Here is a 14,456-nt window from a genome sequence, read left to right as displayed (position 1 = left end):
AATTTGGTGCATCTACAATCATGACATAATGGATGACATGTGGACGAATACTGTTGCGACATGTGGCACAAACAAACACGTGGCCAAATAGCATTGTGACACGCGACGCAACTATCCATGTCAGCATGCCACGTGTCACTAGTCAACACATCATCATACCATTACACGTGGTTAAATCATGGGGTGACACGTGTCACTAACACGCCATGTCATCACGCCGTTAATAAAAAATGGATCACGGACTAATGTGGTGCATTTTTGTCAATCTCAATGACGTAATTAGTGTAATTAGAATCTCAGAACGATTTTAGTTACGACGCCAATCTTAGAGACCATTTTGGGGTTTAAGTAATCATATTTTATTATTTTTTATTATTAATATTTAAAAATATAGATTAAAGTATGTTATTAAAGAGGCTATGTTAAAGAATTGTTTTCAAAAAATTATTGTAAATAAGAGTATAAATTAATAATAAATAATAATATTATCTTATATAATATAATATGAATGAATCAGTTTGAAATTAAATATGCAAGCTAATCTAATCTAATTCATTATTCATGCCATTTATTCAAATACGATAAGAATAAGATCAATCCAATTTAAACTTGTGCAAATATACAAGTTACCTATTATAGAAGAACACACACATTAAGATATCATTAATTTAAAAATATTTAAAATATTTAGACTAATTTAATCTTAAGAGTTTTCTTATTTCTTATTTAAGATATCAGTACACATATATAGTTCATGATCATTAGTCAAGGGTATAAACGATAAAAAAAATTAAAACATACCTTTATATTGGAAAAGCTCTTCCTAAAGTGATTTTTCTGTAAGTTTGTTTTTCTAGACGTTTGCCCCGTTGTTTAATAAAAAAAAATAAAGAAACAAATTAAAAATATTGTTGAAAAAAAGTTAAGTTTGACACCAAATATTATAATAGAAAAATGTAAAATAGCACCTCATACAAAAATAAATAAACTGGCAATCGGACCAATGCAAGAAGCGAATATTTAAAATAATAAAAAATACTCTAGATAAAAGATGTTTAAAATTTAAGTTCCATAAAAAAATAGAATGATAGAATTTAAACTTTAAATTATTTTAGATAAACATATTTTTAGATTTAGAAATATGTATTTACTTAAAAGTAGTTATAATTAACTAGACTATATGTGCTTGTTTAGGTATTATTAAGTTGATAAAAAAAATCTATTTTCAATAAAAAAAGAACTTTTTTATTGTTTAGTATGTTTGACAAATTTATAATAATAAAAGTAAAAATACCAATATTTTTTTTGAGAAGTTATAATTTACAGTTTTTTTAAAAAAGATTTTTTTTATAAAAAATATTTTTTACGTAATAAATAAATAAAAAATACTTTTATATTATTGTACCCAAATATAATTGATAAATAATTTTTTTATATGAGATATCTAAATATAAAATTATTTTCACTCTTTTAAAAAATCTTTTAAAAAAATAATTAAAAAAAATTTTTAAACTTACCCAAACAAATCCTATTAATGCTATAAATGGATTTTTTTATTTAAATTAAATAAATATAAAATTTACAAAAATACATAAAGTACAACATAATTACATAAATACATAATTGACCACAATCTATATCAAAAGATTTAAATGAGGTCTAATTGTCTAAGTACCGAGATACATGCAAGAATAGAATACGAACTCAATATTCGAAATATACACAATGCGCGAATTGATGACTCAGTAATTGATATGTTGATTCTTTATTCCAATGGTATTTTTGATAGAATATGTGAGTATGAGGTTGATCATGATACAAATTATACTGGTACTGATTATTGGATTATTAAAAACTGATTATTGGATTGTTAAAAACTCATGAGACACTGAATAAGATGAGGGAGGGTATATAAGGATGAAAAAAAAAAAAAACATATCTGTTGTTGGTCTTAGATGATGTGAAATTGCCATAAATACTTCTTATCCCACTGCATAACTTATCCCACTGCATAACTGTTGTCAGTAAGTTCAAATTTTTTTTATGAATACGTTGTTTCCTCCAGATTCCAATGGTATTTATAAATAAAAATTTTAAACTTTTATTTTAATAATAAGTAATAAATAAATTAAAAATTAACTTTTTATAAAAAAAATAAGGTATTTTTTTATAAATAATAATTAGATATATTTATTTTTATTAAAAATTATTAATTAAATATACTCGTATTATTATACTGATTATTTATGAGTATTGAGAAATTATTATATTTAATTATTTATAATTAAATTATTAGATTAATTTTATATTTTATAGATGTTATCTTACTATATCAAACCAACATAGAAGATGGCATTATTAGATTAAGTACATTTTAATAATAAGTAATTAATAATGTATTTATACGTGTAGAGTATAGTCAATTTATTTTTATACGCGCATAATTTAATTTAATAATATATTTTTTTAAAATTAATTTTGTAGTACTCATAAATAATTAATACAATAATACAAGTATATTTATTTTTATTGAATTAAATTAAAATATTAATTTAAATTATAATAATCTAAATTTTAAATGAAATATTTTTATAATTTTAAAATTTAAAATTATTTGAATTAAATTGGATGAGTACATCTCGGTACGAGTCACCAATTCGTGCATTTTGCATATCTCGATATGAGTTTATATTATATTGAGACCCCATCTAACTCTTTTGACACAATCCGAGATGTGTTTAATTTTTGAAACTCTCTCGGTAACCGAAATTAGGCTAATTGTGCATATCTGTAATTACAGAATACTTTATATATTTTTATAAATTTTATATTTATTTAATTTAAATAAAAATATCTCGCTATAAATATCAATCATATAAATCATATAATAAACATGAATTTTAGATCCTCTAAATTTTGTATAAGATAAAGGTTTAGTTTAGGTATACAGTTTAATTAAGTTCCTTTTAAAAAAATAGCTTAAACAATAAATATTTATATTAAAAGTAGCTTATAAATAAGTTATTTTGTATTTGGTTTTTTAGTTCTAAAAGTACTCATTTTAAAAGAATAACTTTTTTTTTAATTTCTCCATAAATACTTAATAACTTCTTAAAAAGTTACAATTTAGTTTTAAAAATTGCATTAGACATTAATACTACTATTCTGCGTTGTTGTATTTCATTTTTGTCCCTGTACACTACTCATATTCTATTTTACTTTCACTCCTTCTATCGCCTCCGCACCGCACTTTTCAATTCCTCTACGTTGTTGTGATTCATTTCTGTCCCTGCTCACTATTCAGGTTCCATTTTATTTTTAATTTTATTACTTTTTCTATGGCAATTTTTATGAATTTGGAGGTTTTTATACTGTTTTCGCACCACAATTTTTATTTTATTTTATTTTATTCCTCTACCCTTTTTTTTTTGCTTTTTTTTTAAAAGAAATTAGTGTAAGCCGTTGAAGCGATCTTAATACATTATGTGAGACATGAGTTCGAGAGATACATTATGTAAAATTGGTCTTTCTTTATCAATTAGAAGTTAAATCTTGTTATCTATAGGATTGTTAGGCCTAATAATTAATTACTTATTATTTTGTAATGTATTTGCATAAAAAAATTAATTGATCGAACATATCTCATGAGAATTGAAAGTCTTAATCTCTTCTAACAAAAATATTATCTTAATTAATTTTAAATTTTTTTGTAGCATTTTCTTTTAATTATACGCAATAAATAAATTTCTGGTCATCATAATATAGTAGAGTTGCATTCAATATTCACTGTTAGTAAGAAAGAGAACAGACTTTAGTTGTGAGCTTAGAGAATAGACATTGTTCAGCTTCTGTATTCCTAATACACTGGTTTGTTATTTAAGTTTGACAACTTTGTTGGAATTGCATATATCCAAAATTTCGAAGTATGCTTTAAATTTTGTTAGTCATGTTCCTGAAGTTCCTATGTTTAATCCCCATTTCTTTGGTGCATTTGTTAATTATAATCCATTAATGTTTGTGTATGACAAGAAAAGGATTTGGAATGACATCTTCTAGGCTTATACGACTTTTTGTGTTTGTTAAATTTATATTGACTAAGTTCACAATGTAACCACATGTATTTCTATTGCATGTTCAAAATGATGGTCTGATGCAAGTTTTGTGGTTTTGGAGAAAATATATAAAAGATACAAATAACAAGAACAAGAGAATAGCACCTCCAATTCGGAGTCTTCACAATAGATGTCAATTTTTGAATTTTCTGCTAGATTATTTTAATAATTGATGCTGGTTTTGTACTTTAATTTTCTATAAATATTCGCCATAAAACTCATTTGATCATGTAATCTTTTCAACTATATCTACTATCATTTTATCGTGGGGTATTATGATTGGCTTACTTTTATATACACACTCAATCAGGAGTTTAGTATTGGACATGTAGTAATGGACCTCTTTTTCTATTTGTTATATTTTTTTACGGCACTAATGATGCAGTCGTAAAGAAAATGAAGAAAGACTATATGCTACAACATGGCGAGGAGGGAATTGCCAGAATAATGTAGCCTATTAAATGTCGATGCAAATGCCAAAGATTGTTATATTTGTTGTTATACTGATGCATGGTGCATTAGAACCCAATGACGAATCGAAAAAATTTTGATAGTGGGGCGAAATATATATAACATAATATTATAATTTTATAATAAAAATATTACGTTTACATAAAAAATTAGCTATCAAATTATCTATTATAAATTTGTGTATAAATACATATATTATTTAACTTATTTTTAATGTGTATTTTGTATTTCAAAATTTATATTTTAAAATTTGTTGATTATTTTATGTATACATAGCATAATTGTTGTTATAATTATATTTTGTTATTGTAAAATATGATTAGGTTTCAAAATATCTAACTACAAATTAAAATACTAAAATAGTAATTTAAATAATAACATATAATTTAAAATTTAATTTTTTATATTTCATATTTTAATTTGAAATCTTGACAATATAATCAAAATGTCTTTTTTTTTGTATATGTCGTTAAACAATCATTTAAAACTCAACTTTCATACAATTAGCTTTTGATGATATTAATAATTGAAAAAGTTCATTCAATTGGTGTAGTTATTATGAAAAAAGACTAAAGCTAATTTCAAAAGAAGAAATAAATAGATAATATTCTTTCGAGTCGATTTCTAAGAAAGAATACCAATCTTATTTAAATTTGAAAATTGATCATTATAATGGACATCTAATATGAAGTTTTAATTTTAAATTGACTATCAAGTGTCAAAAGTTGAATAAAAAATTATTTTGGGGTCAAATTTAATAATTTAGGGGGGACAAATAAATATTATTATTATTATATACTACTCAATAAAATTTCAAATTGTAGTAGGGGCGCTTGCCCCCACACCTATAAAAGTAGATCCGTCTCTTAGAATCATCGCTGCATTTGTAAATTTTTTTATAAAAAATTGTATTCAGTTAGAACAAGAATGAAAGAAATTAATATTTTTTTTAAAGTTGTATTCAGTTAGAACAAAAATGAAAGAACTTTCAAAATGAGTTTTGATGATTGTTGAAGGAATTAAAGTCAAGAATTGAAGTTATTTGAGGGAAAATAGATAAATAGAGTGTTATTTATGTTGGTTCCTTTGTTTAAAGGTTTTCAAAATCTTTTATGCATTGTTATTAAAACCGGATCGGATCAGCCGATTCGACCGAAAAATTGGTAAATCGAATTTTATATCGGTCCGATCCGATGATTGAACCACACAAGATAAGAAATCGGTGCGAATCGGTCAAACTCAAAGTGAATCGGTAGAAACCGATCAAATTCGGTAAACACCGGTCCGACCAAACCGTTTCAATTTTAAAATTTCCTCAAAATGAAATAGTTGTGGTTTGAACCCCCTCTCTCAAGGAGATAAACGGTAGCCATAACCACCAGGCTAACTTGCTTGTAACTAATATATATGCAAATTAAAATACATATTGATATTTTTCAGCAAATAATTTATTTCTATTTAATTTATTTTAATTTTAATTATAAGCTCGCTCATTCTTAAATTAATTATATTTTTATTTAACAGTAATTATAAACTCACTTATTATTTTCTTTTCATAATTATATAATATCTATTAATATTATTTTTTAATAAATATTTGTAGTATATATAGTATAATAGATATAAACTAATTAATAAATTATTAAAATTTGAAAATAATAGTTATTTTAATATAAAAACAAAATAAAAATATTTATGATAGAGTAAAATTAATAAAATACTTATTATTTTTGTTTCATATTGTTTAGAATAGCTAGATATTTTTAAAATATTAGTAAAAATATGTATTATAAATTTTTAATTCTAAATTTTTTGCTATATTTTATTTTTTATTTTTATAGGACTGAGTTAATCGGTTCAACTAATGATCCACCGGTTGAACTAATGACTCAGTGATCCAGTAACCTGACCGATTCGATCATCGGTTCGGTTCTGATAACTATGCTTTTATGACACTTCATGACTTGAATAATCCAGACAGAGTTATTATATCATCCATTAACTTAAACAAATACGTTTTCTTGTTTTCCATATTTTTACGTTATCCGCATCTTAAACTAGTAATCACCTTTGGCTTGTTTTCCATGTTTTTACGTTGACAAAAGTGTTATTTTCCATGGTTATTTTTTTCTTCATTTTGAATTATGTATTGATGTTCAGAAAGTAATGGGTCGAAAATTTTCAGATGACAAGATTAATAGTGAGCATAAATCATATGACCGGGATGAGTAGGATGAAGAAAAACAGAAAAAAGTTAATAGAGAGAATATGAATGAGGACAACACCTTGGTGCATACTTGTGAATGTCACAAATAGTGTCAAAGCCAACTCCAAAAGTTGCAAAAGGTGTTGGTTAAAATCGGCTAATGAAGAAAAAAGGTTAAGGGACTGTAAATACTAAAATCCTGTAAAGATTAGGTTGATATGGTAGCCATTATTTTATACTTGCTAATTTTGACTTGTAAATGATATAAATTTTTTAAGAGTATCCTTCCCTCTTGTTTATCTTATTTTTTTCATAATTATTCTTTTATCTCTTAATTCTTATGTTATTTTAAGGCTTAATAAATTAGACCCAAACATGATTTACTGAAAATTTGTCACCTATGATAGAAATTTTTAAAACTTAGTTGCACACTGATTTAAAATGAACCATTAAGCATATAAATATATTTTCTCTCTTTTTTTTTTTAAGTAATTGATTATGTATTGAAAATTGCTTAACATGTTTGTTCTCAGGTACACCCTTATTTTCTCAAAATTATCACTCTCATACCTGTGGATAAACTTCATGGATCTCAGTTAAAAAAAAAAGGGTCTTATATTACATCTCTAGAATATGAACTATTTTAATATCGTTAATTTTTTTTTCTTTTTAGATAATTCGATCAAAATTCAATACATGTAATCATATAAAGCTACAAAATACAACATCAATCATAAAATAAAGTAAAATAATTATTACACTAGGATATTACTCCAATTTTTGAGAACTAATATGCACCTAATTCTACTACTTTAATGCCTAGAGTATTTTTTATCACTTTCAGTTTTAGACAACCAAATAGTAAAAGTAATCCTGTGTTAACTTCAAATTCATAAAACAATTATGAATAAACTTATTTTCTAAGACCAGTTTACTTGAATACTCTAGAACTTTATATTTAAAATATAATTATTTATTGTTGGTTCAATAATCACTCTTGCTTTCATCTTGCACTTATAAAGATGCAAAACTTCTTTTTTACAAACAAAAGAACAAATAAAGGAAGTAAGATGAAGTCCAATGCAGTAAAGTAATATTTAGCTCATTCACTAGATAATGGATTCAAAATGAGAAAGTACTAACGGATAAATAAATTTAGTTATATAATTCAGATTGTGAGACTATTCTTATTATATCAGTGAATCTTTTTTTTTGCTCCAGTATTTCAAAACCAAAAAATCTTAAAAATCACATCATGTCACAAATTAAGCACAAAAAAAAATTATGATGGAAAAAAAATCAGAGGTACAAGTTCCGAAATGCAAACAAGAAACAAAGTACTACTCAATACTTTCTTACAATTAGAGAATATAGGAACTGCAACCTAGCTTCTTCATGCATTTCATCATAATAGACAAGTTTATAACAAGGAATACCATCTTACACCATCTTGAAGGTAAAATATTAACATCATTCTTGTTTTACTAACATCTAAATTTTGGCAAATTTTACAAGCAACTTAGGTCTCTTGCTACAATTCACACCTCATTTTCAAGATTTTTTCAAACCAGTATTCCTAGAACATTTGTATTATATCAAATACTACCAAACATTATCGAAACTTTAGACGCCAGTTAAAATGTTGCATGATAAATTTCATGTTCCGAATATAAGGGTGGATGCTTCACGGACCAAGTGAAAGCCATGAAATGCATTCCTCATAAATGCTTACCATTTTATGCAATTGTCAACTAAAGAGAAACAATTTTAAATAGTCCATCAATCTTTACTGGTCAGAAATATTTGTTCATGGATACTCAAAAATTATTACAAAATCCATTGAAGAATTCCACTTTTGTTACAGTTGACTGGACAAGTATTGTCTATTTACATAGATCATTACATAGATAGAAATATTGAGTTAAGTACAAATTATACTTGCATCGAGTCTCAAATTTATCGTGAGATCCTACTAGAATAAGAGCATCCAAATTCACATAATTTTCATAGAAAAGACAATAAAATAAAATAAAACCTTACAAAAGTAGTTCGCAAGGGCAGAGATGCGAGAGAAGGACCAGACCGGAGTTAGTAGTGAAGAAGAAGAACAAAGCGGCAATATATAAAAAGAGAAGGGAGGAGGAGGAATGCTAAAAAGGATTGTCTCACCTGGGAAGAGTGAAGAATGAATGATAAACCCTAGCAGAGATAACTGATTCATCTCATAGAAATTTTGATTAAACAAAAAAGAAAATGTGTAGAAAGTAAAAAACAGAGAGGCAAATTTTAATATTGGTTTTTCCAAAAACAAAAAAATGGAGTCTAATTTATAAATATTTTTATGTTGGTAACCTTACTCCCACAACAAAGTGGAAATAACAAATCCGTGACCACTTTTCATAAGTCAAAAGTTAAAAAAAAAAATTTAAAACTTCTTAAACAGAGTCCAAAACATAATTTTTCTCCTTTAAATGAATTTTTTATATATTTTTTTAATCTTATCTATAAAATAAATAGTAAATAACTGTGCTTTATCCTCTAAAGTAACATCAACAGAAAATTTTCATAATATTTTCTCTTTTTCTCCCACAATGGCTGTGGATGTGGGTGTGAATGTGAACGTGAATCCGTGCGTGGGAGTAGCTATCCTTGCAGTTGTCTTGGTATTATCTTGCCTTTCTCCTTCTTCATCGGATGTGAAGCTTAAAGTGAAAGGAGTCACAAACATTGCTACAACTGATGAGAATTTCATATGTGCAACATTGGATTGGTGGCCATCTAATAAATGTGATTATAATCAATGTCCATGGGAAAATGCTGGGATTCTCAACTTGGTATTTTATTTATTTATTTTGTTTGATATTATTGTCGTATATTACTGTTCAGAATAGTGTGTGCATTTTTTTTAGGTTTTCGTATGCATTTTTAAATAGGTAGTTAATCTAATCATGAAAAAAAAAAAGATTAGAAATCCAATTATTCACCTGATAAAATAAATCCCTATCTGTTCATATTCAAGTCCAAACTTTATCCAGTTCTTCAAGTCACGCTGCTAAAAAAGAAGCTATTTTCACCAAGACCCTGAGGTGAACTGGGTCAGGAAGAGGCGCTCGCTTGGGAGCCGGCTTTGGGACATATGCATCGTTAACTAATGGAGAACGCGGAAAGGAAAAGAGAAGGTTGCAAGCTATGCGGTATCGAAACAATGGAGGATGCAAGTTTGGCGACACCGAAGATGGCAAAATCAGGTAATGAAGGCGACAAGTGATAAAGCTCGGGCTGAATTGGTTGATGGCAGAGGATTTCAGAAGCGACCCAGCCAAGTTTTCAACCAGCAAACTTCTTAGTCTCATTAAGGATGCGATAATTAGTTTTGTTATTCCGCAGAGCACTACTGATGTCGATCGCGATGGAGAGCATTGTCGCGCACCTGAAGCACCGCATATTCAGGCAACTCACGTCGGGTTCAGCTTCACCATATCCGGCGGAGTCTGCTGACAATGCTGGTGATTTGTTTTTTCCGGAATGAAGATGAACAGATAGCCATTTTTTCAGATAAATAATTAGGGTTCTTTGCTCTTTTTTTTTTTTCATTTTTTAAATTATTAGATTAAGATTATTTGTTTTTTTTGTAATTGTAAAAGGATTTTAATTTCGAACACAATAGTAAAAAGTTATTTAGTTGGTTAATAAGAATAATAAAATATTATCTTTGTTCTTTTATAATTTTTTTAGGGTATTTTATTAGTATATATAATGATATAATATTTTAAAAATAAATAAAAAAAATAAGTAATGCTTATCAGATAAATATATTCTACGTACCGGAACAAGCACCGTTTAAATATCATAATGTAATTAATTATTGTTTTTGCAACTTTTATGCAGGATTTGAATAACGAGATACTCTCAAACGCAATCAAGGGTAAGCTATATTTTCTATGAAGTCAAACTATTTTAAAATATCATAATGCTTATTTATTTATTAATTTATATCTATATTCTTAAATCTCAAATGCTTATTTTTTTTTTTTTGAATGACCATTTTATTATTAATAAATAATCTAACCGTTTATTCTTAAGTAAATGACTCGCGATAAAATGATTAATCACTGTATTTTTGTTAGTAAATATTTAAAAAACTAAAAGAAAATAATGGTGTATTCCACATTATTATTAATCATTCAAAAGTTCATCTAATTTAATTATTTTTAAAATTGTTGCAGCATTCAATCCTCTCAGGATTAAATTAGGAGCTTCACTACAAGATCAAATTATTTGTCAATTTGAGAAGCAAAAGCAATGCCCAACTATGAGAAAGGAAGATAACGGCTTGTTTGGGTTCAATGTTGGATGTCTTTCAAGAAAAAGATGGGATGAAGTGAATCACTTTTTCAACAAAACTGGGTAATTAATATATATTATTTTAATTTCTCAATGTTATTATAATTACTTCACAAACAATGAATCTTATCTTGTCTTATTTACTTTAAACTTTGCAGTGTCAAATTTACATTTAGCTTAAACGCACTTATTGAAAAGAAAAATTCCAATGAGGACCAATTAAATTGGAATCCAAACAATGCCATATACCTCATGAAGTACACTGTCTCAAAAGGATACAATATAGACTCATATGAATTAGGTACCAAATTAAATTAAAACTTATCTTTTTTAATTAACTAATTTAATTTTTACCCATGATTTTTTATAAATTTAACATCTTGTGTTAATTAATCATATAGAAAACGAGCTATGCTCTGAAGGAGTATCAGCAAGAATAGATAGTGTTCAATATGCAAAAGATATCACAAAACTAAGGCACATAGTTAACTCATTATACCCAAATGCCACAAGACCAAATGTGTTGGGTCCAGCTGGATTTTATGATAAAGAATGGTTTGATAGCTTCTTGCAACATGTTGGACCTGGTGTCATTGATGGAGTTACACATCACATTTATAACCTTGGTGCTGGTACGTATCATAATAATAATAATAACGATAACAATAAACATATATGTTTTTTGTTGCTTGATTAATTTGTTTAATTCTAAGAATATAATTATATTATAAAATTATACTATATAGGTGTTGATAGGGATCTTATTAGCAAGGTTCAAGACCCATATTTCTTGAGCAAAATTGCACAAACTTTCAAGGATGTTTCAACGGCGGTGAAGGAATTTACACCACGGGCTGGAGCATGGGTTGGAGAATCTGGTGGAGCTTATAATGGTGGAGGCAAAGATGTATCACATACTTTTGTTAATGGCTTTTGGTAAGTTTTTTTTTTTTTTATTTTAAATTGAATTTCAGCTCTCTAGTTTCTTTTACATATTTTTTCTAATAATTTTTTTAATTAATAATAACTATAGGTATTTGGACCAATTGGGTATGACATCAACCTTCAACCATAAAGTTTATTGTAGACAATCTTTGATTGGAGGAGATTATGCTTTGCTGAATACCACATCATTCATTCCTAATCCAGATTATTATGGGTATGTCACATATATTCATTCATATTCATTTAAGTAGTTAAATTAAATGTCATTTTTGAATAGATAACAATTTTATTTTCTTTAAACAGAGCACTTTTGTGGCATCGACTTATGGGAACCAATGTGCTTTCTATTTCTCATGATAGTTCACCATATCTACGTACATATACTCATTGTTCAAAAAAAAGGGTAAACTAATAATTTTATTTATATATTTTAAAAGTTTTTTTTTTTAATTTTAAAACAACTTTTTAAAAGTTATAACATAATATGAATCTAACTATTGTTTCAGAGTGGAATCACATTGCTATTAATAAACATGGAGAAGTCGACATCTTTCAATGTCTTTCTTGTGAATGACATGAATCTTTATCCGGAGGAGTTGGCATCAGAAGAAAAAGAAAAAGAAGAAGAAGAGGAGGAAAAAGAAAAAGAAGAAGAAGAGGAGGAAGAAGAAAAATTGAATTTGATGGATTCATTGAAAAGGGAAGAGTACCACTTGACACCTAAAGATGGAAACATTCAAAGTGATGTTGTGCTTTTGAATGGAACTCCATTGGAACTCACCAAGTCAAAGAAAATTCCAGAGCTTAAACCAAAGATTGTTGATGCTTCTTCTTCTCCAATCAAAGTTGCACCTCATTCAATAGTCTTTGTGCAAATCAATAATTTCAATGCACCTGCATGTGCACCTCCTACAAAATAAATTATTAGGATTTTCTAATGTTTTTTTTTTTATTTTTTTTTATAGAACTTAGAGTTGTTAAGATATATATATATATATATATATATATATATATTGCTGGAAATAGTTTATGATTATTTTTTTAATTTTTTATTTTCAATTATTAGTTATATATTTATATCTTTTTATTATTGATGACTTCAAGGATACGTATATTATTTACATGTTTAAAAACTAATTGATTAATTGACACTATTATTCATATATAACAATTTAATTTTATAATTAAATAAAATTTGAAATACTCATAGATAATTTCTTAATATTGCTTTATAATAAAAATATGGTATTATAATATATACTAGTGGTAAATTGTCAGCAAGTTTCATTCTTAATAACATTACCTAAGTTATTAGTAACAATCTTCCTTAGCTATCTTAAATTTTTAACTTTTTTATTATAATTAAATATTAGTTGTGCGACATGCACACCACTTTCAGCCACCACTTTCAGCTACTGTACGTATTTATATACGTATATAATACAAAATATAAAATTCAAAAATTAAAAATAAAAACTTCACTCTCAATCTTACTCTCACTCGTTCGCTAAAACAACGTTCTTCTTTCTCGTTCCCTTACTCTCATTCTCACTCTCTGACGCGACTCCTTTCTCATCCTCATTCTCAACGGTGATTCTCCTTCTCTCTCTCCGGTGGCACGATTCTCTTTCCCTCTCTCTCCGGTGGCACGATTCTCCTTCGCTCTCTTTCAGGCGCGGTTGCGATTCTCCTTCCTCTGTCTTGGGCGTAGTGGTGCTCTCTGTCTCAGGCACGAATTTCATCGATTGTTTTTTTTGTTTGATTCTGTAAGGTAAATTTCTATTCCTTGTTTGATTCTACATTTTTCTTGCATTTTCCTTGTTTTATTCTATCAGCTTTTTCAATGGAATTTTTCTTGTTCGTTTTGAGCTTCTATCAGCTTCTTCGACTGCATTTTCCTTCTTCATTTTGAGTTTCTATAAATAAATTTGTGTTGTGCATAGTTTGTACTAAAAATATTTAAGTTAGGGTTTTGAATTAAAGTCTCAGTAAGCTAATTTTAACAATTGATTATTAGTAGACTATTAATTGTGTTTGATTATGCTCAATTTTTAAAAACTATACTATAGCATAGTTGGATGCTTTCCTGTCCAATACTCTTGTCAACATTTATATCAGAATTGGCAATTTATTTTGTGCACGGAAGCTATTTGCTGAAATGCTCCAAAGAAACACTGTTTCTTGGTCTTGTTTGATTTCAGGATATGCACAAAATGGCATGTCTGATGACGCTTGTATTTTATTCAAAGAGATGATTTCTGCTGGCCTCATGCCAAATCACTATGCCATTATCCTTTATATTTTAAACTCGGCATGGATATTCATGCCTTAATTTCTAAGTCTCCATTTTCTTCAGACTTAAACAAATGTGATATCTA

At 27.0% G+C, this 14,456-nt stretch overlaps 1 protein-coding gene across 1 annotated transcript; it reads left to right on the top strand.

Annotated features, from left to right (window-relative positions):
- The first annotated feature begins 9,380 nt into the window (after positions 1 to 9,380).
- Positions 9,381 to 12,709, top strand: LOC112732934 (heparanase-like protein 2). The gene is made up of 8 exons (XM_072210592.1): positions 9,381 to 9,623; positions 10,678 to 10,714; positions 11,016 to 11,196; positions 11,292 to 11,434; positions 11,535 to 11,765; positions 11,880 to 12,069; positions 12,167 to 12,292; positions 12,382 to 12,709. The coding sequence occupies exons 1-8, from the start codon at positions 9,381 to 9,383 to the stop codon at positions 12,488 to 12,490; spliced, it is 1,260 nt and encodes a 419-aa protein (XP_072066693.1). The 3' UTR covers positions 12,491 to 12,709.
- Positions 12,710 to 14,456: the final 1,747 nt, after the last annotated feature.

This window comes from Arachis hypogaea, chromosome 13, assembly GCF_003086295.3.
Source record: "Arachis hypogaea cultivar Tifrunner chromosome 13, arahy.Tifrunner.gnm2.J5K5, whole genome shotgun sequence".
Lineage (NCBI taxonomy): Eukaryota > Viridiplantae > Streptophyta > Magnoliopsida > Fabales > Fabaceae > Arachis > Arachis hypogaea.
This window is presented reverse-complemented; position numbering and strand designations above follow the sequence as displayed.